This window comes from Pseudophryne corroboree (assembly GCF_028390025.1).
Source record: "Pseudophryne corroboree isolate aPseCor3 chromosome 3 unlocalized genomic scaffold, aPseCor3.hap2 SUPER_3_unloc_11, whole genome shotgun sequence".
NCBI classification, from domain to species: domain Eukaryota; kingdom Metazoa; phylum Chordata; class Amphibia; order Anura; family Myobatrachidae; genus Pseudophryne; species Pseudophryne corroboree.
This window is the reverse complement of record NW_026967499.1, coordinates 464,864-490,590: the sequence shown is the minus strand read 5'-3', so window position 1 is coordinate 490,590 and position 25,727 is coordinate 464,864. Positions and strand designations below refer to the sequence as shown.

Sequence of the window (25,727 nt, the reverse complement as noted above, 5' to 3'; positions counted from 1 at the left end):
TACTCCTCATGAGCCAGCTGGGGCTGCGTCCGTTACAGCTTCCACCAAGTAACCTGCAGAATCTTTTATGTGACCTAGAGTTAAGACCATTTCATCTTTATCAACTGTGTCTATATTTGCAAGCACGTTGTCTGACCATTTTTCCACAGTGTTACCGACCCATGCACAAGCAATCGTGGGTCTAAGTAACGTTCTGGTAGTCATATAAAGGGACTTTAACGCTGTTTCTAATTTACGGTCAGCAGGTTCTTTTAACGAAGCTGACCCTGGGGCAGGTAAAATAATTTTCTTAAACAGCCTAGAAATTGAAGTGTCTACCATGGGGGGTGATTCCCATCTGTTCCTGTCCTCTTCAGGGAAGGGATACGATAAACGTATCCTTCTAGGAATAATAAGATTTTAAACCTACCGGTAAATCTTTTTCACGTAGTCCGTAGAGGATGCTGGGGACTCCGTAAGGACCAAGGGGATAGACGGGCTCCGCAGGAAACATGGGCACTAAGAAAGACTTTAGACTATGGGTGTGCCCCTTCTCCAGACCTCAGTTAGAGAAACTGTGCCCAGAGAAGATGGACAGTACGAGGAAAGGATTTTAGCAATCCAAGTGCAAGATTCATACCAGCACACACCAAACACACCGTATAACTAGGAACACAAGAACCAGTCAACAGTATGAAACAACATAGCATCGGCACAAAACCGATGAAACCATAACATAACCCTTATGTAAGCAAAACTATATACAAGTCTCGCAGAAGTAGTCCGCACTTTGGACGGGCGCCCAGAATCCTCTACGGACTACATGAAAAAGGTAGATAGAGACTTAGTACTGTGTTACCCGTGCTCAGTAGAATGTGATACAGGGAGACTCACCTCGCTTCCAGGACTGAACAATACATTAGCAAACGCTGAGTGGATCCAGACGCTAATAGTGTACACACTCACCCCGTGAACCTACAGTGAACACAGACGCCTATGTTACGACTGGGTCTTTTTAGATACACAGCGTCTCAGGCGAAAGCGGGAAAATGGTTCATGGCGGGAGACTCGGATGAAACTGGTCATGAACCGGGGGGAGGGGTGAACAGGGGAGCATCTGACTCCCCACTGGTGACATCAATCCCATACTACCTCTGGAGCCTATGATCCTGAAGGCCTAGCGCTGGTGCACCCTAGGTGGCAGCAGCATCAGTGACTGTTTGGTAGTCTCCTCCAAAACAGTGCGGCTGTGTCCGTGTTCCCCCTCTAAGCAGAACCGATGCCTTACCTTCTCCCCATGCTCCGGCTACAGCCAGGTAAATTCTGCTGGACTTGCTAGTATATCCGATGCAGACTCCCGCCAAAACAGCACTGTACTCATGGGTAAGCGTGGTCACGACCCGGCGAGGAATTGTTGGAGCGACTCTTTCTAAGGTAGGTGTAAGATGCTTTTTAGAAAGATCACTCAAGAAAAATAGACTATAGAAATAAAATAAGAAAGCTTATAGCTGCTAAAAACCAGCAGCTCCCTGACCATGGTCTGGCTCCTGCTACACCAAACAAAAAACTGATTTGCCTGAGCCAGGAGGTGGGGACATATGGACGGGCCCACTGCATGCTGGGAGGCCAAAAGCTTTGACCGTTTGGTGCAAATCCACTGTCGCGTCATCATATCCCAATGTTATCCTGTGGATAACCTGTGGACCCTGCAGGAGAAAAAACTTGCAGCAGCTGGGATAGAGTTACATAAAATGAGGAGCTGGTGCAGCTGGTTAATAAGCTGGAGGAAATCACAGGAACTATACAGCAGCTGCAGCAAATAGAGTCAAAAGTTATCATAATGCTGCTTCCATTGACCTGTGTGAGGCTGGCCGGGATGCTGATGCAAAAGGAGATCCAAGCAGGTGGTGAAGGAAACCTGCAGAGTTCCAGCCTAGATGTGGAAAGCTGTGGAGAGGTGGCTCTCTAGGAGAAGGTAGATCTGATGGTAGGTGACAAAGTGCCAGATGTGGCAGCTTTCAGGTACACATTGTGGATCCGGTGGTGGCTGTGGTCTCTCAGGGTCCGGTCTAGGATTGGCCATCAACCATTGATGATCAGGAATCATTGATGGTCTACCTGATGATACCTAGTTTTACCATCAAAGGCAGAGAGAGCCAGGAAGTTACCCGCCATTGATAGTAGCTGTGACGATACAGAGTTCCAAATCACTCAGGCACAGTGGTAGATAAAAAAACAACGGTGGTTTATTGAACAGAATGGGCTATAAACAGCTCAGCACACCTCTGTAATCCAATTCCACATGACAATTCCCACCACAAACTCCTGACAGAACATCACTTCTTAATCAGAGAGCAAAGAATCTCTCCTTTCAACTCTCTGGTTAGCTCTACCAGTAGCTTCATATAGCAGGGGTGTGTGTGACATATTTGTCTAAGGATCTTACAGCATTGGAATACAATACATATTCTAATCAAGGTGATTACATCAGCCAGAGAGCAACCATGTCTGGTCAGCTCACTGTTGGACAATAGGGAGTAAACAAAAAGGGACAATGGTACCTTATATGACTCACCGTTTAAGTGTCCACTGTGGTGGTGGTAGTAAACAATAGAAAACCAGGTCTAACATGAATACATTATCTAAAGTTGTAACAGATAACGTAACACAATTGCATATATTAATATTAAGGTTGATTTAAACACAATATTGGGTGAGCAGTAATGGACATGTTATGGAGAATGAGGAAACAGATGAATTTAATGTATAGGGATATGGGGATAAAAAGTACATATTTGACATGAGAAATGAGGCATAGCTATATTGTCACAGACCTCTCATTTCCTCACAGTAGCCATGGGCCAGATGTTATTTCCCATCATTTACAGACTTCTGCCGCTGCACCGAGATGATAGGCTGTCAGCCAGTAGCCCTGCACCGCTCCGGCTCTTACATATAGTGTGCTGTTCCAGCTGGGAATGGGATGCCCCATCCACCTCACTGACGTGACAGGCTCAGCTGTCAGTCATGCAGCCACACTGCGCCCACTCTCTCCGTACTCATACATACATGCCTTTCTGGGAGTGTCTCATCCTGGTTGTCAGTGAGACAGTGTCTCTGGCATGTTACAATCCGGGTATCTGGACGCCATTACTTACCATTCAGATGTCTCCTGAGGCTGGCTCAGCGTTCCAGGGCCGGATCTCGCCTGCGTTGCTGATGTCCATACTGTACATCTCCCTCCTGTCACTCTAAAGCGATGTCACAAGCGGCTTCATGTTAAGTCTTAGAATGGCGTCTCCAGCCCTCCGTGGCCTCTGCCGCCGTTCCTGTGTTTCCAGTATACAGATTCATCAGTGTGGCGTCTCATGCCTGCCGCGGCCTCCGCTGTCATCCATGTGGTTCCAGTATGCAAGTTGTCGGTGTGGCGTCTCCTGCCCTCCTCGGCCTGCGCCGCCATTACTGCTGAATCTCCACATGGTTTCTCAAACTAGCTTTCCCTCCAAGTGCTAACATGGGCGCAGCCATGTTGGTTTCTATCATATGCCTCAGTTTCCACCAATCCGCTGCTCTACTGGAATCTGCATAATTGTTCAGCCAATGCCTGCCTTGCTGCAGGTATAAATATCCTGTGCCTGAACCAGGAGATCGTCAGTGCTTTGGTTGTCAAACCTTGTTTCCAGTCTCTCTCTCCTGTGGTTGTTTTTCCAGGTTTCCAGCTCCTGTCTCCAGCCTCCACTAAGAGACCCGCACCAGCCTACCACCTGCGGTGCAGCCTGACTCTGCAGTCCTCCGTGACTACTCCAGTTTCCAGCTACAGATCCATCTGCTTCCAGCAGAGATCAGCTTCTCTTAAAGTGCCGGTGCTTTTCCTGCAGATTTCCACAAACCACCGGTACCAGTATTTCATCGCTCCCAAGCTTCATACGATCATTTGGCTGGTACCATCCAGCATCCACTCCGTGTTAACACCTGACTGGTTCCAACTAGTACCCACAGCAGCTACTTCATCAACAGCGGACCAGCTTTCCAAGGAACATCAGCTGGTGTGTTCCTGGGCTATTCTCACTACTACAGTCGGGCCTGGTAAGGACTTTCCATCTCAAGGACAATAAGAACTGTACCTAATTCTACCAGAGCCCTGTGGCCATTGCCAACCCGTAGTACCCAGGAACTGTGATATACTTACTGTTGATTATAGTATTTATTTTACCACTGCTGTGACACATGGAGCTTGTTTAATAAATGATTATTGACTTTTACTTTGGTTGTCGTGGTCACGCCTTCGGGCAATCTTCCTGCGTGTAACTTACATGTCCAGGGGTCTGATTCAACCTCCCAGGTTCCACTACATCTCAGCCCCTACAACTGAGGCTTCCTCCCGTCAGCTCAGGCCCTCAGTTGTGACATGGCACAGCTGTGTAATCATGATGTGAGTGTGTATGCTTAGTGAGTACTGCAGTGTAGCAGTGTGGTGGGGAGAAGGGGGTTGCTACACCAATGAGTCAAGAAATGGAGTAGTTGGATGGGACTCACACAGCAGGTGGTGAAAAGCTTAAAAAGGAGTGGTTGGAAGGGGAAGGAACTGGTAGGTGTAGAAGGGATTAGTGAGGGTAAGGACTCTCAAGGAAGATTGGAGTGGGATCCCACAGGTACCAAAGTGGGTAAAGAGCAGCTTTTAGGAAGGAAATAGGTAAGACAGACCCTGTGTTTGACCCTTCTTTACCTCATGCAGGGTCGATCTTTGGACTCTCCAGTTCCTCAGGGGGCTGTGGATCCTTTTTGCCCACTACCTGGCAGTTCTGTGGTCATCTCAGGCCATGAACCTCCCAGGTGCCAGGCCTCCAGATAAACATGAAATGGTCATGGAGATGGTCCTGGGCTCTGTGGAGTAGGTGGAAAAAGCAAAGGAAAGTTGTGACCCTTCTGAAGGGGCAATGGTGGACATTGTGAATGGTTAAGGGAAGGTTTTTGTGGGTGAAGAGGGAGTTATGCCATATATACCAGAAGCATTGGGTCCTCAGGAGGCAAACCAGGCCCTCATCCTTTGGAACTTTGGACTGCCTTGGTGTGTCCGAACCAGGACTGGAGAGTGACCTTTTACAAAGAACCTGAGGTGATAAAAACCATCGTGACCACTATCTACGCCCTCCACAGCAGGAGGATACCGCATTGCAGTGAGGAACCCCCCCAAAAAACCCTTGCTTGGGTTGAATCCAATTAAAGGATTACTTCAAGGGACTACACCTCCAGCGGCATTTTGTGGTAACAACCCCTGTGGGACTTCACCTTTGGTTTATTTCCATCCTTGTGTCACCAAATTTACACCAGTCCTCTATATTAGGAACGGACTACACCAGATAGGCAGTAGTTTCATTGAGTAATATTTTATGAATGGCCTGGAATATGTTATTTTTAAATGTTTTTAACCATATGGAATATTAAATTGTTATTAATTTTCACTCAAATCTTCAATACCATTATTATTATTTTTAATCATTCACAAACCATTTCACTAGCGCTGCTATTCCATTTATGTTTATAGCATTGGGTCCTCAGCCTATATGATGTGCCACCATTAATGTGGATTCTGTCTTGTCCGGCCAAGCTTGATTTACGGGCGTTGTAATTTTTATAAGCAGGATAAAGGCTGAGTTTTTTATTTCTGCAGTAGACTAGAATAAGCCCAGACAGTCCCACTTCCATGATACCACCTGAATGTGACGGTCAGTGACCACCGTGCCATCACTTACCTGTATGCTTACACGAAACAGAATGATGGAACACTTACACGGTTTCTTTACATCTTCTGGGGTCCACTCCGAGATTAGACATTATGGCGTAATTACTCAGACGGGAATATAAAACAGAATAAAAAATAAAAGCTTTAATGTAATAATTAGATGCAAACAAAAGCTTTTATTATGAAATACAGGGGAGTATCCGCACCATATAGATGTAACATACAACAAACCACCGCAGATGGAACCCGGGTGACTCTAATGCACATGATAATGTACAGGGTATATATGGACAGGATCTTGTATAAGAAAACACTCGACACTCCTGATCAAGATGAGTGTCTGCAACAAGTTAGGCAAACTAGAAGAAGTGAAAACACGTTCCAATGGCCGCCATATTGTCGTGCAGCAATACAGATTGTGGAAACTGGTATTAGACATTCACATTTACACAAAGCACAAGATACAAAATAAACAGCAGAAAAAAGACCTAAGCATTTGGGATGTATTATTTAGGAAGTAAATAGAGGTACATTAATGAAAAGCGTGAGTAACAGTCATCAGTCTGCTTGTGAAGGTCTCTAGAGTGGAGGCCTCTTGGACTGTGCAAGGCAGTGAGTTCCATGGTCAAAGCTAAACGTTCAACCCATAAATGAATGACAGGAGATTCTTGGTACTGCTGGTAACAGTCCATCTGTAGAAGCAAGCAAGCAGGGCAGTAAGGAGGCAGAAGCTGCTTCTAGTTCCTTGGACCATGTAATGTTGGGCTGGGAAGGTCAGTTAACCAATTATGAAATAGATTTGTCATCTTACAGGCAGCCGGTGAAGGGAGTAGAGAATGGGTGTTATGAGGCAGGAACGGGCTGGTTAGGTAACAGCCTGGCTGCTGCATTCTGTACTAGCTGCAAGCTCTGTAATTCTTTTGCTGGGTGACCCAGGTAGATGGCATTGCAGTAGTCTATGAACTTCTGAGGGAATCAAGTGCTTGATTCTGGCTATGGTCCACAGATGGAAGAATGAGGATTAGTATGTGGCAGATACCTGATGTCTGTGTCAGCCACATACCAGGACAACACAAAGATTCAGCACATGTTTAGTATTTTGCAATTCTGAACACCAAAGCATAAATCCAGATGGTTGGTAAAGCTGTAGTCTTGTCCTTTGTTCGGGAGCTTCTATTATGTTTCACAAAGACTGAGTCACAGCCAACTGGTATCATCCACCCCTGGCGCTCAGCTAGACAACCATTTAGGATTGGTATTAGGTTCTCAGTACATGGAGCAAAAAGCAGGTCATCTGCATACCAGTGGTAGACCAGGCCATGACGTCTAATTATATAACCCATGGTAGCATGTATATTTTATAAAGCATAAGAGATCGGATTCACCCTTGAGGAACATTGGACGACAGTGATAATTATACTCCAGAAGATGTAAATGGTTCCGTACTTGGGTAATGTCTAATATGTTCAACAAGAGCAGATTTATTTCTCTCACAGCATGAAAATGGCTTCTCATCTGTGAAATCGCTGATGTTTAACAAGAACTGATGTCGATGAAAAACATTTCCCACACTCAGAACAGGAAAATGGCTTCTCACCTGTGTGACTTCTCTGATGTATAACAAAATGTGATTTGTGTGCAAAACATTTCCCACACTCAGAACAGGAATACGGCTTCTCACCTGTGTGACTTCTCTGATGTGTAACAAGAGCTGATTTCCATGCAAAACATTTCCCACACTCAGAACAGGAATATGGCTTCTCACCTGTGTGACTTCTCTGATGTATAACAAGATCTGGTTTCGATGAATAACATTTCCCACACTCAGAACAGGAATACGGCATCTCACTGTGACTTCTCTGATGTATAACAAAATGTGATTTGTGTGCAAAACATTTCCCACACTCAGAACAGGAATACGGCTTCTCACCTGTGTGACTTCTCTGATGTATAACAAGAGCTGGTTTCCGTGCAAAACATTTCCTACACTCAGAACAGGAATATGGCTTCTCCCCTGTGTGACTTCTCTGATGACTAACAAGATGTGATTTCAATGAAAAACATTTCCCACACTCAGAACAGGAATATGGCTTCTCACCTGTGTGACTTCTCTGATGTGTAACAAGAGCTGATGTCTGTGCAAAACATTTCCCACACTCAGAACAGGAATACGGCTTCTCACCTGTGTGACTTCTCTGATGTGTAACAAGATCTGATTTATATGCGAAACATTTCCCACACTCAGAACATGAAAATGGCTTCTCACCTGTGTGACTTCTCTGATGTGTAACAAGAGCTGATTTCCATGCAAAACATTTCCCACACTCAGAACAGGAACACGGCGTCTCACCTGTGTGACTTCTCTCATGTCTAACAAGATCTGATTTATATGTAAAACATTTCCCACACTCAGAACATGGAAATGGCTTCTCACCTGTGTGACTTCTCTGATGTGTAACAAGAGATGATGTCTGTGCAAAACATTTCCCACACTCAGAACAGGAATACGGCTTCTCACCTGTGTGACTTCTCTCATGTCTAACAAGATCTGATTTATATGTAAAACATTTCCCACACTCAGAACATGGAAATGGCCTCTCACCTGCCTTAGCTGGCTGATGAGTAATACGGTTTGTGTTCTGTGTAAAACATGGTGCATCTATAGAACAAGGAAACACTGAATCTACTCTCAGAGCTGTAACAGATGCACCAATATCAGAGTGATCAGGAGAACATTTCCCAGGATCAGAGGGATCAGCTGATAGAGCTGGATGTATATTTGGGGTAATGGGGTTATCTCCTGGAGAATCCTGTCTACTGTCATTATCTTTTATGTCACAATCCGGGGATAACATTAGATGTCCTTCTGAGATATTCCTGCTTGTGTGTCCATCTCCTGGAAATAAAATACATTAATATATAAAATGAGTAGACAAGACTCAGGGTGTTACAGGATACAATATATAATTCTATAACTGACATTTTTACCTGTAATCATTGCTTTTATGTTTATTAAAAAACAAAAAAAGCTAGGATGCTTAGACTGGAGCTTGATCAACACTGAATGCTCATGTGGGATTACTAGAGGGGACGTGGACGCTCCTGTGGGATCACTAGAGGTGACGTGGACGCTCACGTGGAATTACTAGAGGTTACACGGACGCTCACGTGGGATTACTAGGAGGTGACACGGACGCTCACGTGGGATTACTAGAGGAGACAGGGACGCTCACGTGGGATTACTAGAGGAGACAGGGACGCTCACGTGGGATTACTAGAGGAGACAGGGACGCTCACGTGGGATTACTAGAGGTGACAAGGACGCTCACGTGGGATTACTAGAGGTGACAAGGACGCTCACGTGGGATTACTAGAGGTGACACGGACGCTCCCGTGGGATCACTAGAGGTGACGTGGACGCTCCCGTGGAATTACTAGAGGTGACGTGGACGCTCCCGTGGAATTACTAGAGGTGACACGGGCGCTCCCGTGGAATTACTAGAGGTGACACGGGCGCTCCCGTGGAATTACTAGAGGTGACGTGGATGCTGACGTGGGATTACTAGAGGAGACATGGACGCTCACGTAGGATTACTAGAGGTGACACGGACGCTCACGTGGGATCACTAGAGGTGACACGGACGCTCATGTGGGATCACTAGAGGTGACACGGACGCTCATGTGGGATCACTAGAGGTGACATGGACGCTCATGTGGGGTTACTAGAGGTGACATGGACGCTCATGTGGGGTTACTAGAGTTGACATGGACGCTAACGTGGGATTACTAGAGGTGACATGGGCATTCATGTGGGATTACTAGAGGTGACATGGCCACTCATGTGGGATTAGTAGAGGTGACATGGACGCTCATGTGGGATTACTAGGGGTGACATGGACGCTCATGTGGGATTAGTAGAGGTGACATGGACGCTCATGTGGATTACTAGAGGTGACACGGACGCACATGTGGGATTACTAGAGGTGACACGGACACTCATGTGGGATTACAAAAGGTGACATGGACGCTCACGTGGGATTACTGGAGGTGACATGGACGCTCATGTGGGATTACTATAGGTGACATGGACACTCATGTAGGATTACTAGAGGTGACATGGACGCTCATGTGGGATTACTAGAGGTGACATGGGCACTCATGTGGGATTACTAGAGGTGACATGGGCTTTGCAATAATAAAACAGCAAAGAAGAGAAAGTGCTGTCCTGTTTGCGCACTAATAAATAATATATAACCTTTATTAAGTACAGTAAAGTATGTAAGATAAATCAGTGATATATAAAACACAAAGGTAAATGTATAAAGGTGCATAAAGTAATCAAAAGACAATTGTATTTGTTGTTAAACATCGGCATGTATATTATATTGGGCGATAATTGATTCAGTGCTGGTAATCCTGTTCAGTAAGAATATATTAATATATTACACCCATACGAGGATGGGATAAATTACACATTTAATAATATTGTGGCAGAGTTTCCTCCAGCGGTAATCTCAATGTAACATCATACTGTATGTATAAACATTTTATGGGGGGGGATTCAGTTCATCGCAAAAACTCCCTAACCAATTAGCCGCAAAAAGTTATTGGTGCAGCCGCCCAAGAAGAGCCCACCTTCCTTGTGGAGTGGGCTTTCACTGATTTTGGATGCGGCAATCCAGTCGCAGAATAAGCCTGCTGAATCATGTTACAGATCCAGCGAGCAATAGTTTGCTTTGAAGCAGGAGCACCCAGCTTGTTGGATGCATACAGGATAAACAGCGAGTCAATCTTTCTGACTCCAGCCGTTCTGGTTACATAAATCTTCAAAGCCCGGACTATGTCAAGTAACTTGGAATCCTCCAAGTCACGAGTAGCCGCAGGCACCACAATAGGTTGGTTCAAATGAAAAGATGACACCACCTTTGGCTGAAATTGCGGACGAGTCCGCAATTCTGCCCTGTCCATATGGAAAACCAGATAGGGGCTTTTACATGACAAAGCCGCCAATTCTGACACACGCCTAGCCGAAGCTAAGGCCAACAGCATGACCACTTTCCACATGAGATACCTTAGCTCCACGGTTTTAAGTGGCTCAAACCAGTGGGATTTCAGGAAACCCAATACCACGTTAAGTTCCCAAGGTGCCACTGGTGGCACAAAAGGAGGCTGAATATGCAGCACTCCCTTAACAAACGTCTGAACCTCAGGCAGTGAAGCCAGTTCTTTTTGAAAGATAATGGATAGGGCCAAAATCTGGACCTTTATGGACCCAAATTTTTGGCCCATAGACACTCCTGACTGTAGGAAGTGCAGGAACCGGCCGAGCTGGAATTCCTCTGTAGGGGCCTTCCTGGCCTCACACCAAGTAACATATTTTCGCCATATACGGTGATAATGCATTGCTGTCACGTCCTTCCTAGCCTTTATCAGCGTAGGAATAACTTCTCCAGAATGCCTTTTTCCGCTAGGATCCGGTGTTCAACCGCCATGCCGTCAAACGCAGCTGCGGTAAGTCTTGGAACAGACAGGGCCCCTGTTGCAACAGGTCCTGTCTGAGAGGCAGAGGCCATGGGTCCTCTGTGAGCATTTCTTGCAGTTCCGGGTACCAAGTCCTTCTTGGTCAATCCGGAACAATGAGTATTGTTCTCACTCCTCTTTCTTACAATTCTCAGCACCTTTGGTATGAGAGGAAGAGGAGGAAACGCATAGACCGACTGGAACACCCATGGTGTTACTAGTGCGTCCACAGCTATCGCCTGAGGGTCCCTTGACCTGGCGCAATACCCTTTTAGCTTTTTGTTGAGGCGGGACGCCATCATGTCCACCTGTGGCAGTTCCCATCGATTTACAATCTGCGTGAAGACTTCTTGATGAAGTCCCCACTCTCCCGGGTGGAGGTCGTGTCTGCTGAGGAAGTCTGCTTCCCAGTTGTCCACTCCCGGAATGAACACTGCTGACAGTGCTTGCACGTGATTCTCCGCCTAACGAAGAATCCTGGTGGCTTCCGCCATTGCACCCTGCTTCTTGTGCTGCCCTGGCGGTTAACATGGGCCACTGCGGTGATGTTGTCTGACTGAATCAGCACTGGTTGGTTTCAAAGCAGAGGCTCCGCTTGACTCAGGGCGTTGTATATGGCCCTTAGTTCCAGGATATTGATGTGCAGACAAGACTCCCGACTTGACCACAGCCCTTGGAAGTTTCTTCCCTGAGTGACTGCCCCCCATCCTCGGAGGCTTGCATCCGTGGTCACCAGGCCCCAGTCCTGTATGCCGAACCTGCGGCCTTCGAGGAGGTGAGCACTTTGCAGCCACCACAGAAGAGACACCCTGGCCCTGGGGGACAGGGTGATCAGCCGATGCATCTGAAGATGCGATCCAGACCACTTTTCCAACAGATCCCACTGAAAGATCCTCGCATGGAACCTGCCGAAGGGAATGGCTTCGTATGACGCCACCATCTTTCCCAGGACTCGCGTGCAGTTATGCACCGATACCTGTTTCGGTTTTAGGAGGTCTCTGACCAGAGTCACGAGCTCCTGAGCCTTCTCCGCCGGGAGAAACACCTTCTTCTGGTCTGTGTCCAGAATCATGCCCATGAAGGGCAGACGCGTCGTAGGGATCAGCTGCGACTTTGGAATATTCAGGATCCACCCGTGTTGTTGCAACACTTCCTGAGAGCGTGCTAGGCCGATCAGCAACTGCTCCCTGGACCTCGCCTTTATGAGGAGATTGTCCAAGTATGGGATAATTGTAACTCCTTGCTTTCGAAGGAGTACCATCATCTCCGCCATTACCTTGGTAAATATTCTCGGTGCTGTGGACAGGCCAAACGACAACGTCTGGAATTGGTAATGACAGTCCTGTACCACAAACTGAGGTACTCCTGATGAGGTGGATAAATGGGGACATGCAAGTAAGCATCCTTGATGTCCAGCGACACCATAAAATCCCCCTCTTCCAGGCTTGCAATGACCGCTCTGTGCGATTCCATTTTGAACTTGAATTTCTTCAGATAAATGGTCAGGGATTTTAAATTCAAAATGGGTCTGACCGGACCGTCCGGTTTCGACACCACAAACATTGTGGAATAGTAGCCCCATCCCTTTTGAAGAAGGGGAACCTTCACCACCACCTGCTGGAGATATAACTTGTGAATTGCCGCCAACACTACCTCCCTTTCCATGGGAGAAGCCGGCAGGGACGATTTTAGGTAACGGTGAGGGGGCGTCACTTCGAATTCCAGCTTGTATCCCTGAGACACAATTTGTATAGCCCAAGGATCCACCCGTGAGCGAACCCACTGGTGGCTGAAATTTAGGAGACGTGCCCCCACCGCTCCTGACAGCGTCACGCGGTGGATTTAGTGGAGGCTTTTTTTGAATGAAAGAACTGCATTTGGTAATACGGTGCTTTGGCTGTGAGGGAACATATGGCAAAAAATTCGACTTCCCAGCCGTTGCTGTGGAAACCAGGTCCGAGAGACCGTTCCCAAACAATTCCTCACCCCTGTAAGGTAAAACCTCCATGTGTTTTTTAGAGTCGGCATCACCAGTCCACTGCCGAGTCCACAGGACCCTTCTGGCAGAAATCGACATTGCGTTTACTCTAGAGCCCAGTAGGCAAATTTCCCTCTGGGCATCCCTCATATATAAGACAGTGTCTTTGATATGTCCCAGGGTCAGTAAAATAGTCTCCCTGTCCAGGGTATCTATCCCCTCAGACAGAGTATCTGTCCATGCTGCTACAGCACTACACATCCAGGCCGAAGCAGTTGCTGGCCTCAGTAGAGTACCAGAATGTGTATAAACAGACTTCAGGATACCTTCCTGCTTTCTATCCGCAGGATCCTTTAGGGCGGCCTGTGACGGCAGGGCCACCTTCTTAGATAAGCGTGTCAACGCCTTATCTACCCTAGGGGAGGATTCCCAGCGTAACCTGTCGGTTGGCGGGAAAGGGTACGCCATAAGCAATCTTTTGGAAATTACTACTTTCCTATCAGGGGAATACCACGCTTTTTCACATAATTCATTTAATTCATGTGAAGGGGGAAAAGTCACTTCTTGCTTTTTCTCCCCATACATATAAACCCTCTTGTCAGGGACAGGGTTTTCCTCTGATATGTGCAACACATCCTTCATTGCTATAATCATGTAGCGGATGGCTTTAGTCAATTTAGGCTGCAACTTAGCATCATCGTCATCGACACTGGAGTCAGAATCCGTGTCGATATCTGTGTCAACAATCTGGGATAGTGGGCGTTTTTGAGACCCTGACGGTCTCTGCGCTGTAGGATCAGGCATGGGCTGAGACCCTGACTGTCCCAAGGCTTCAGCTTTATACAACCTCTTATGCAAGGAGCTTACGTTATCATTTAACACCTTCCACATATCCATCCAATCAGGTGTCGGCGGCGACCCCACACATCATCACTTGTTCAGCCTCCACGTATCCTTCCTCGTCAAACATGTCGACACAAACGTACCGACACACTGCACACAACCAGGGAATGCTCACTTTAGGACAGGACCCCCACAAAGGCCTTTTGGGGACACAGAGTATGCCAGCACACACCCCAGCGCTATATAACCCCAGGGATTACACAGTAATTTAGTGTTTACCCAGTAGCTGCTGTTTATGACAATTTGCGCCTAAATTTATGTGCCCCCACCTCTCTTTTTACGCTTTTTCTACCTGGATACTGCAGGGGAGAGCCTGGGGAGCTTCCTCTCAGCGGAGCTGTGGAGAGAAAATGGCGCTGGTGAGTGCTGAGGAAGAAGGCCCCGCCCCCTCAGCAACGGGCTTCTGTCCCGGGTCTGTGTAAATAAAATGGCGGGGGCTCGTACATATATACAGTGCCCGGCTGTATATATGTGTCTTTTTGCCAAGAGGTATCCTAATTGCTGCCCAGGGCCCCCCCCCCCCCCCTGCGCCCTGCACCCTACAGTGACCAGAGTGTGTGGGTAGTGTGGGCGCTACCTCATGTGAAGACAGGAGTCTTCTGCCACCGATTTCGATGTCTTCTTGCGTCTGCCGGCTTCTGACTTTGCGAGGGGGACGGCGGCGCGGCTCCGGGAACGTACGACCAACGTACCTGTGTTCGATCCCTCTGGAGCTAATGGTGTCCAGTAGCCTAAGAAGCGCAACCTAGCTTCAGTGAGTAGGTTTGCTTCTCTTCCCTCAGTCCCTCGTAGCAGAGAGTCTGTTGTCAGCAGAAGCTCTCTGAAAATAAAAAACCTAACTAAAATACTTTCTTATTAGCAAGCTCAGGAGAGTTCACTAAAATGCACCCATCTCTGGCCGGGCACAGATTCTAAATGAGGTCTGGAGGAGGGGCATAGAGGGAGGAGCCAGTGCACACCAGTAGTACTAATTCTTTCTTAGAGTGCCCAGTCTCCTGCGGAGCCCATCTCTTCCCCATGGTCTTTACGGAGTCCCCAGCATCCACTAGGACGTTAGAGAAAATTTGATTTACCTGCGGTAGCTGTGGAAACCAGGTCCGTCAGCCCATCCCCAAACAATACGTCTCCCTTATAGGGTAGGACTTCCATATGTTTTTTGGAATCCGCATCACCCGTCCATTGGCGAGTCCATAAGAATCGTCTCGCCGAGATAGACATGGCATTGGCCCTAGAAGCCAGCAATCCAATATCCCTTTGAGCAGCTCTCATAAATAAGACTGCACCTTTAATATGGGCTAGAATTAACAATACAGTATCTCTATCCATGGTATCAAATTCAGCCGTCAGATCATCTGTCCATGCTGAAATTGCGCTACATACCCATGCCGACGCAATAGTCGGTCTTAGCACAGCTCCAGTATGCGAATAAATAGACTTTAAAGTAGTCTCCTGCCTGCGATCCGCAGGATCCTTGAGGGCCGCTGTGTCTGGAGACGGTAGCGCCACTTTCTTGGACAGGCGCGTTAAGGCCTTGTCCACAGTGGGAGGTGATTCCCAACGTACCCTGTCCTGTTTAGGGAAGGGGTATGCCATATAAATAATTTTTGGGATCTGCGGTCTCTTCTCCGGAACTCCCAAGCTTTTCCAAAGAACTTATTTAGTTAATGAGATGTGGGAAAATAAATAATCTGTTTCTTACCCTTAAACATGTGTACCCTTGTGTCGGGGACCGAGGGTTCATCCTCAATATGCAACACATCCCTTATTGCCACAATCATACACTGAATGCTTTTTGTCACCTTAGGTTGCAATTTCACTTCATCATAGTCGACACTGGAATCAAAGTCCGTGTCGGTAGTAATGTCCACAATTTGTGCTAAGGGACGTTTTTGAGACCCCGACGGGCCCTGTGAGTCGGTCCAATCCGAGGATTGACCTCTTGATGCCTCCCTGAATTCAGCCTTATCAAGCCTCTTATGTAAAGATGCCACACTTGCATTCAACATATGCCACATGTCCATCCATTCCTGAGTCGGCACTACCGACGGGGACACACCACTCATTTGCTCCACCTCCTCCTTGGAGAATCATTCCGCCTCAGACATGTCGACACGCACGTACCGACACCCCACACACACACAGGGATAAACCTATAAGGGGACAAAACCCCAACCAGGTCCTTAGGAGAGACAGAGAGAGAGTATGCCAGCACACACCCAGCGCCTAAATAACACCGGAAAAAATAAATGACCAGATAGCGCATATTATATATATATATATATATATATATATATATATATATACCAAACAAAAAACCCAGCACTCTCCTAAGAGCTTCATTCACCTTAGGAGAGTGCTGGGTTTTTTGTTTGGTATATTTGAGTTTGGTGGTCACAGCCCACCGCACCCCAACCCCTGGGAATGGCGAGTGCAGTGGTTCCTCGTGTTTGTTTGTATATATATATATATATATATATATATATATACACATACATACATACATACATACATACAATTCCCACTCACTGCGTTACCAATGTGCCCCCCTCCTCTTTTTCCAGCCTGTGAAAGTGTTCAGCAGGGAGAGAGACCGGGGAGCCAGCGTCCTCATGCAGCTTCTGTGGAGAAAATGGCGCTGGTTAGTGGTGAGGATCAAGCTCCGCCCACCCGACGGCGGGCTTCGGTCCCAGTGCAATTGTAATAAAATGGCGGGGGATCTGTGATTTACTGCCTCCGCAGCCTAATCATACTCTTTGTGCATCAAACTTTGAGTATTATTGCTGCCCAGGGCGCCCCCCCGCCCCCCTGCACCCATCAGTGCTGCCTCTGTGTGTTGTGTCTGGGAGCAATGGCGCGCAGCGGTACCTCAAGAAGATCTGAAGTCTTCTGCCACCTGAGATGTCTTCTATCTTCTCATACTCGCCCGGCTTCCATCTTCCAGCATCTGTGAGGAGGACGGCTGCGCGGCTTCGGGACGAACCCCAGGGCAAGACCTGTGTTCCGACTCCATCTGGACCTAATGGTGTCCAGTAGCCTAAGAAGCAGAGCCTATCAGTTAAGTAGGTCTGCTTCTCTCCCCTCAGTCCCACGATGCAGGGAGTCTGCTGCCAGCAGTGCTCCCTGAAAATAAAAAACCTAACAAAATTCTTTTTCTACAGAAAACTCAGGAGAGCTCTCTGCAGTGCACCCATTCTCCTCTGGGCACAGAATCTAACTGGAGGAGGGGCATAGAGGGAGGAGCCAGTGCACACCCTTAGGAAAAGTTCTTTTTAGGTGCCCTATCTCCTGCGGAGCCCGTCTATAACCCATGGTCCTTACGGAGTCCCCAGCATCTTCTAGGATGTAAGAGAAAAAGGCTTTGTAGATGTTTACTACTGTATTGTCTTACTGACCTATAGTTTCCTACTGTATTGTCTTACTGACCTATAGTTTCTTACTGTATTGTTTTACTGACCTAGTTTCCCACTGTATTGTCTTACTGACCTACAGTTTCCTTTTGTATTGTCTTACTAACCTATAGTTTCCTACTGTATTGTCTTACTGACCTACAGTTTCCTACTGTATTGTCTTACTGACCTATAGTTTCTTACTGTATTGTTTTACTGACCTATAGTTGCTTCTGTATTGTCTTACTGACCTATAGTTTCCTACTGTATTGTCTTACTAACCTATAGTTTCCTACTGTATTGTCTTCCTGACCTATAGTTTCCTACTGTATTGTCTTACTGACCTATAGTTTCCTACTGTATTGTCTTACTGACCTATAGTTTCTTACTGTATTGTTTTACTGACCTAGTTTCCCACTGTATTGTCTTACTGACCTACAGTTTCCTTTTGTATTGTCTTACTAACCTATAGTTTCCTACTGTATTGTCTTCCTGACCTATAGTTTCCTACTGTATTGTCTTACTGACCTACAGTTTCCTACTGTATTGTCTTACTGACCTATAGTTTCCTTCTGTATTGTCTTACTGACCTATAGTTGCTTCTGTATTGTCTTACTGACCTATAGTTTCCTACTGTATTGTCTTACTGACCTATAGTTTCCTTCTGTATTGTCTTACTGACCTATAGTTGCTTCTGTATTGTCTTACTGACCTATAGTTTCCTACTGTATTGTCTTACTGACCTATAGCTTCCTTCTGTATTGTCTTACTGACCTAGTTTCCTTCTGCATTGTTTTACTGACCTATAGTTTCCTTCTCTATTCTTACTGACCTATAGTTTCTTCTGTATTGTCTTACTCATCTAGTTGCCTTTACACATTGTCTTACTGACCTATAGTTTCCTGTCTTACTGACCTATAGTTTCCTACTGTATTGTCTTACTGACCTAAAGTTTCTTCTGTATTGTCTTACTGACCTATAGTTTCCTACTGTATTGTCTTACTGACCTATTGTTTCTTCTGTATTGTCTTACTGACCTATAGTTTCTTACTGTATTGTCTTAGGGCCCTACACACTAAAAGATTATCTGTCCAATCTGGCAATGTCTGGGAGCAAATGGCAATTTACTATTTGCTCTCAAAGATTGGAAAACAGACAAAAATGGACTTTCAGACAAATTGGTTACATTTGTTTCATTAAACCAATTTATCTGAACTGTGTTTGTCCATTTTCTTGATTTTGGGAGCAAATGGTTGATTGTCATTTGCTCCCAGACATCGCCAGATTTTCTTTCCAATCAGCCAGATTGGACAGATAATCTTTAAGTGTGTAGGGCCCTTTACTGACCTATAGTTTCTGACTGTATTGTCTTACTGACCTATAGTTTCTGACTGTATTGTCTTACTGACCTATAGTTTCCTACTGTATTGTCTTACTGACCTATAGTTTTTTACTGTATGGTCTTACTGACGTATCATGGCTTACTGTAGTCTTACTGGTCTATAGTTTCCTTATTTATTGTCTTGCTGACCTATAGTTTCTTCTGTAATGTCTTACTGACCTATAGTTTCTTCTGTATTGTCTTACTGACCTATAGTTTCCTTCTGTATTGTCTTACAGACCTATAGTTTCCTATATACATAGTTTTCCTGTCTATGTATGGTAGGTATGGAAGGGAGACCTACCATACATAGACAGTATATATAAGCCTCAGCCTCTCCCTTCTGAAAATGATAATGAATAAGGTGTATGTGTGGATACCATGCACATGTAACTGATTCTATTTACAGGAAACAATAGGGAGAGCCCACGGCTGTCTGGCAGTGTTCTAGATGGTTAAGTATTACACATATGAATATATTTCTTCTAAATAAAATATTTTTCACCCTGATTGATATAATACTGATAGTAAGACAATTCAGTCAATAGTAATCTTTCTTTTAAGTAAGTAAGATCCATATATATGAATTTTTAGTGAATAGTTATTAAAGGTTATATTTTAATTGCAATTAAGTTAACAAGAGTGCTCCCAAAAAGGAAGTTTACTTCTTTCTTTCCGGACCGCTCTTCTATGCAGAAGGGAAATATCTGCTGTTTATTGAGAGATGCTCCCTGTAAGGAATTTACCACTTGCAGCTGAAATTGCAAAAGACCCCACCCCTTGCATCAGGTAAATTAATGTCTCCTATGATTATGACTTCTCCCTTTAAAGCCATTTTAGTGATGTCCAACAATAGATTCCTGTCCAAATCCTGCCCCAGGCCACGTGGTCTAGAGATCACCCCAATATGAATAATGTCCTTTTTCCCGGTTTCTGTGGTGACCAAAGGGGCCTCAGATTTGTCTTCAATATTTTGTATTAATTGAAGTAGCATTTATGCTTTTTTCCCACATACATTGCTACGCTTCCTCCTACACTGACCATTCTATCCTTCCTAAATAAATTGTATCCTGGTATAGCTATGTCCCAGTCATGATTCTCATTGCACTATGACTCTGTAATTGCCACAATATCCAGGTTATCCCTGGTCATTATCACAATTAGCTCTGGAATTTTGTCTCCTAATCTCCTAGCATTTGCACACATAGCTTTAAGAATTATGTCTGTGCATCTGTTATTAGTAGCCATGTCCAGACAGTACAAAATAAATGACAAGTTTAAAGTTGAAATTACCTGTTTGGTGATGTTGTTCAGTATTTGGTATTTGTTTTTTTAACTAATCAGGAATCACAAACTGTCCTTTACACCACGACTACACCTCACTAAATGAAAAGATATAGTAAACATGACCACAAATGGCCAAATAGGTCTACTATATACAAGGAGTTATTTAATACCTGCATCATCTAACAAAATGAAGGTTATTTAATAAATGGTTGCTAAACTGAGAAATTTAGATCCCATACAAATTACACACTACTACTTATATATGATCCCTAAAAACTTCTGCTTGTTACTTTTAATAACATTATAGTGTTGTGTGTAATAACTCTATTCATCTGATGTTTGTCATGGATAACCTTGTGTTATAAACACCCAACTGAGAACTGGGATGATGGCAGAGGATGGTGTAGAATAAGAGATTGCTGTAGTGACTGAGCAATGAGAATATGTTACTTCTGTAATAAGTGTTTATTACTCACCTGTGCTGATATCTGTAGGGATCTCCTCCTCCTTACACTGCTGATCACCCCTCACATACGTTTCTTCTTCTCCCTCTGTATCTTCTGTCATCATATCAGTCGCATACGTCTCTTCTTCTCCCTCTGTATCTTCTGCCTTTATATCAGTCACATACGTCTCTTCTTCTTCCTCTGTATCTTTTGCCTTTATATCAGTCACATACTTCTCTTCTTCTCCCTCTATATCTTCTTCCTTTATATCAGTCACATACGTGTCTTCTTCTTCCTCTATATCTTCTGCCTTCATATCAGTCACATACGTCTCTTCTTCTCCCTCTATATCTTCTGCCTTTATATCAGTCACATACGTCTCTTCTTCTCCCTCTATATCTTCTGCCTTCATATCAGTCGCATATGTCTCCTCTTCTCCCTCTATATCTCCTGCCTTTATATCAGTCACATACATCTCTTCTTCTCCCTCTATATCTTTTGCCTTTATATCAGTCACATATGTCTCTTCTTCTTCCTCTATATCTTCTGCCTTTATATCAGTCACATATGTCTCTTCTTCTCTCCTTATATCTTCTGCCTTTATACAAGAAAGACGTTCTACCTAAATAACCCAAAAAAAGATGATTTTGGTACTTACCGATAAATCCATTTCTCTGAATCCTCTAGGGGACACTGGAGTCTTATACAGTAGGTGTGTGAAGCTTGCAACCGGAGGTGTGGCACAATCTAAAATTAGCATTGTCTGCACAGCCGGCTCCTCCCCCTTCACATCCCTCCTCCCTCAGTTTGGAAAACGTTACTGAGAGAATAGGACATGATACTATAGCACTTGGCGAGGAACCGAACCGTACAACAAAGCAACAGCATCCAAGAAACTCTTAACAGAAAAACCAACGCTGTTTGCACGAACTGTTTGAACAAGAACTTTGAACACAGCAGGTTGACAGCACTGAGGCGGGCATCCAGTGTCCCCTAGAGGATTCAGAGAAATGGATTTATCGGTAAGTACCAAAATCATCTTTTATCTTTCATCCACTAGGGGACACTGGAGTCTTATACAGTAGGGGACGTCCCAAAGTTATCCCCAAGGGAGGGAGTGCTGTCGATGGCCTGCAAAACTAAACGTCCGAACTTAGAATTTCCGGACGCCAAGGTATCAAACCTGTAAAAGTTTGCGAATGTGTGGGCTAAGACCACGTTCTCGCTCTGCAAAATTGAGTAGTGGAAGCACCTCGAATAGCCGCCCATGAGGCACCCACTGATCTGGTATTATGAGCACCAGTCTGAACCGGAAACTGCTTACCACAGGAAATATTAGCTTGCCGATTGGCAAAGCTATTCCATCTAAACAAAGACTGCCTAGATGCTGGCCAACCATTCTTTGGACCAAACAAAATGGTCCGACCTTCTAAAGGACGACGTAACTTGTAGTATATTCGTAAGCTCGGACAACATCCAAAGACACGTCCCCTTCTGCGAATCCCTGAAAGGATGGGACCACAATCGGTTGGTTTACCTGAAACCCCGAAACAACCTTAGGAAGGAAATCCGCTCATGTACGGAGTTTGGCCTTATCCTTCTGGAAAATTAACAAAGGACTCTAACCTGATAGGGCTCCTTACACCGAAACCCTTCCAGCCGAAGCCAAGGCAAGTAATAACGTGACCTTCCAAGAGAGATATTGCAGGTCTGTTCTTTCCAACGGCTCAAAAGATGGTGATCTCAAAAATTCCAACTACAAATCTAAGTCCCACTGCGCAGTGGGAGGACGGAAAGGAGGTTGTATCCTCAGAACCCCCTGTAAAAAGGTTTGAACCTCTTGTAAGGACGCTAACCGCTGTTGAAATAGGATGGAGAGAGCCGAAACTTGAACCTTCAAGGAACCTAGTCTTAGTCCTTCATCTAGACCAGCTGGAGTGAAAAGTAGAAGTCTGGGTAAGTGGACGTTCGTCTAATTCTACCCATGTTCCTAACACCAGTCCATGTACTTCTTCTAATGTCTGCAGTCGTACATGGGTGTCACCGGCTTTTGAGCAGCGATCATCTTTAGGAATAGCCATTCTTGGTATACCTCTCACTCTTAAGATCCGGGTCTCAACAGCCACGCCATTAAACGTAGCCTGTTCAGGTCTGAGTGGAGGAACGGCCCCTGATATAGCCGGTCCTCCCTTCGAGGTAACTGCCAAGGGTCCTCCGCTAGTATCCCCCGTAAGTCCGAGTACCAACCTCTACGGGGCCAACTTGGTGCTATGAGAATTGCCCATACTCGCTCTCGTATTACCCCTTTTTGGAGAATTCGGGGTATGAGTGTGAAAGGCGGAAAAATGTAAACCCTTCTGTAACACCAAGGAAGTGTCAGCGTGTCCACTTCCTCTGCTGCTGGATCTCTTCTTCTGGACACATACCTGGGCAGCTAATGATTTTGTCGAGATGCCATCAGGTCCACCTGAGGTAGACACCATCTACTCACCATCATGTCGAAGATCTGTGTAAGCACCGCTCGCCTGGATGCAGTCCTGGCGACTGTGATAATCTGCTTTCCGGTTCACTGTTGACCATTGACTATATCTTCGGCTAAGAGAAGCGAATTGTAAACTGCTTCTCAGTTCGAGAATGGTTATTGGTAACCCTCTCTCCAGTAAAGTCCATTTGCCCTGAAAGTGGCGGGACTCTAGGACAGCTTCCCCAACCTCTGAGACTGACATTTGTTATGAGAATCCTATAATCCAAATTATTATAAATTCCAAATTCTTGCCTGCTGCAAGGGTCTCTATAACCGCTTCTATAAGGGAATCTAAACTCCTGATCTAAGGCAGACTTCAGTATCTTGCCTCTTTATCTATAATAAGACCTTCTTCCTCCTTCGTGTAAGATGAGGATGGTTCTCTTAATCGACTTGTTCGCATTTCTTTATGCTTGCGCAGGAGGGATTAATTTAAATCAGAAATTCCTCCATAGTCTTTGAGAATCCCTCAGTCCTTTCCGACTGCTGTTTGCGGGATTCTGACATTTCCTTTGAAATACCTGTTAGGGCTTGCTCCCATGACCTTGGCGGAGCCTTCCTCCCGTGCTGGACGCCCTTAACTAGACAGGCAACGCATACCCAGGAGCCGCTCACCCTTGCTCATCTTACTACATTTTGTGGAAACATAATAAGTCTTAGTGTTGGCGACATTTGAAGCCGTACCCCATAGAGCGCTCCTCAGTGCTTCCCCCCTTTATAATAGGAACAGAAAGACGGTAATGGGTGATGGGAGTAAAGGTACACTGGATCCCCCTAGCTGGATCTTTCTAAACACTACACACAAAACAAAAAATAACAATTTATAATAATAATATCACCAGCCTCGTTGCAACCCTCACACACCCAACTGTATTTCAGTTCTGAGGTCGGGGTTGTGATCCAGTCGTTCCCATCATTTCATCGGGATCTTTTGTTTAGAAGTCCCTTGAAAATCTAAAGCATAAAAATGCCTGTCAGAATCCATTGAAAATCCATTGCAGCAGAGTCCTAAATACAAATGTCCAGTAGAGGGAGCAGTTGCTCTATTATAATAACCCGTCCCTCTGCTCTGACCGGCCAGGAAGCCTGTCTATTCTAATGGTAATAACGCCTGAGAGAGTCCTAAATACAAATGTCCAGTAGAGGGAGCAGTTGCTCTATTATAATAACCCGTCCCTCTGCTCTGACCGGCCAGGAAGCCCGTCTATTCTAAAGGTAATAACGCCTGAGAGAGTCCTAAATACAAATGTCCAGTAGAGGGAGCAGTTGCTCTATTATAATAACCCGTCCCTCTGCTCTGACCGGCCAGGAAGCCCGTCTATTCTAAAGGTAATAACGCCTGAGAGAGTCCTTTTGGCGCCTCTATTAATTTAAAAATGGCCGCCATTTATTTAATAAATATTTATTACTAAGGCTCTCTGGGTCCTTCCTACGGTCACTCTACCTCCTTAACGGCTGCCCCAGGCCGGACTTACTAGCAAGAGGATCAGTTTCTATTAATTTCCCCCTTTGTCGTCACACTCAGCCCTCCGCTGGCGGCGGGAAGGGACGAGAGATCATCTAACCGGGCGGTGGACGCACTTCCCAAGCGCCCGTAGTGTGTGTGATGCTGCTACTGACAGGCGCGCTGTGTCTCCCTCCGCTGGCGGTGGGAGAGAGCTAGAGACCATTTCAGCGTGCGGCGGGAGGTCAGTGCGCGTCCCCGCTGTATGTGAGGATGCCGCCGCTGACAGCCGCGATGCGTCTCCCTCCGATGTAGAGGGGGGGCGGCGTGGGAGCTGACATGCAGCGGGAGTAGAAGCCGGCCAGGGAATGTTTGAGCATTCGCTGTGTGTATAAAAGAAGTCGGGCGGCGGGGGAGCTGCGCTGCTAGTCTGCCAGGACTTAAGTTACAGGAAGCCTGGAGGCAGCAGCGTGCACACTGGCCAGATAATAATAATAATCATTTTTTAAACCTTAAGTTGTGGGAATTGGAAGGAGTCTGCAAATAGCCTCTGCCTTTCTATCTAAGGCCCATATTACCCACCAGTACTCACTGCCCATGGAAATGCTGACTCTGTGCTCCGGATTGTCCATAGAGAGATGCAGATCCCTTTATATGGGATCATTGTCTCTCTAATTCAAAGGCTTTTGTCCTCCTTTTCATTAGGTTGACGCAGCCTGAGTTTTCTGTAATGTTACCGCCTAGGCACAATTTTTCAAACTGAGGGAGGAGGGATGTGAAGGGGGAGGAGCCGGCTGTGCAGACAATGCTAATTTTACATTGTGCCACACCTCCGGTTGCAAGCTTTAGACCCCTACTGTATAAGACTCCAGTGTCCCCTAGTGGATGAAAGAGAAATACAATGACATTTGCATACAGTCAGATTAGACTGGTGAAACAGTATAATATCAGTGTATAAGACACACAGCTCCTCTACAGATCATATAGTGACAGTCACTTTGGTATATTGGGGAGACCCTAAATCCCACCTACCTGATCCTCCTGTGGGGTCCTGTGATACTCCTCTGTACAATCCTGGGAATACAGAGGACGGGGACATCTCTCTGGGGTATCTCTGTTACTGGGCCCATCTGTAG

General features: G+C 45.7%; 1 protein-coding gene across 1 annotated transcript; it reads right to left on the bottom strand.

Annotated features, from left to right (window-relative positions):
* Positions 1-5,878: 5,878 nt before the first annotated feature.
* On the bottom strand, positions 5,879-25,718 carry LOC134983271 (oocyte zinc finger protein XlCOF22-like). The gene is made up of 3 exons (XM_063948994.1): positions 25,624-25,718; positions 20,654-21,245; positions 5,879-8,618 (listed from the first exon to the last, which is right to left on the bottom strand). The coding sequence occupies exons 2-3, from the start codon at positions 21,096-21,098 to the stop codon at positions 7,234-7,236; spliced, it is 1,830 nt and encodes a 609-aa protein (XP_063805064.1). The 5' UTR covers positions 21,099-21,245; positions 25,624-25,718; the 3' UTR covers positions 5,879-7,233.
* Between the last annotated feature and the right edge of the window lie 9 nt (positions 25,719-25,727).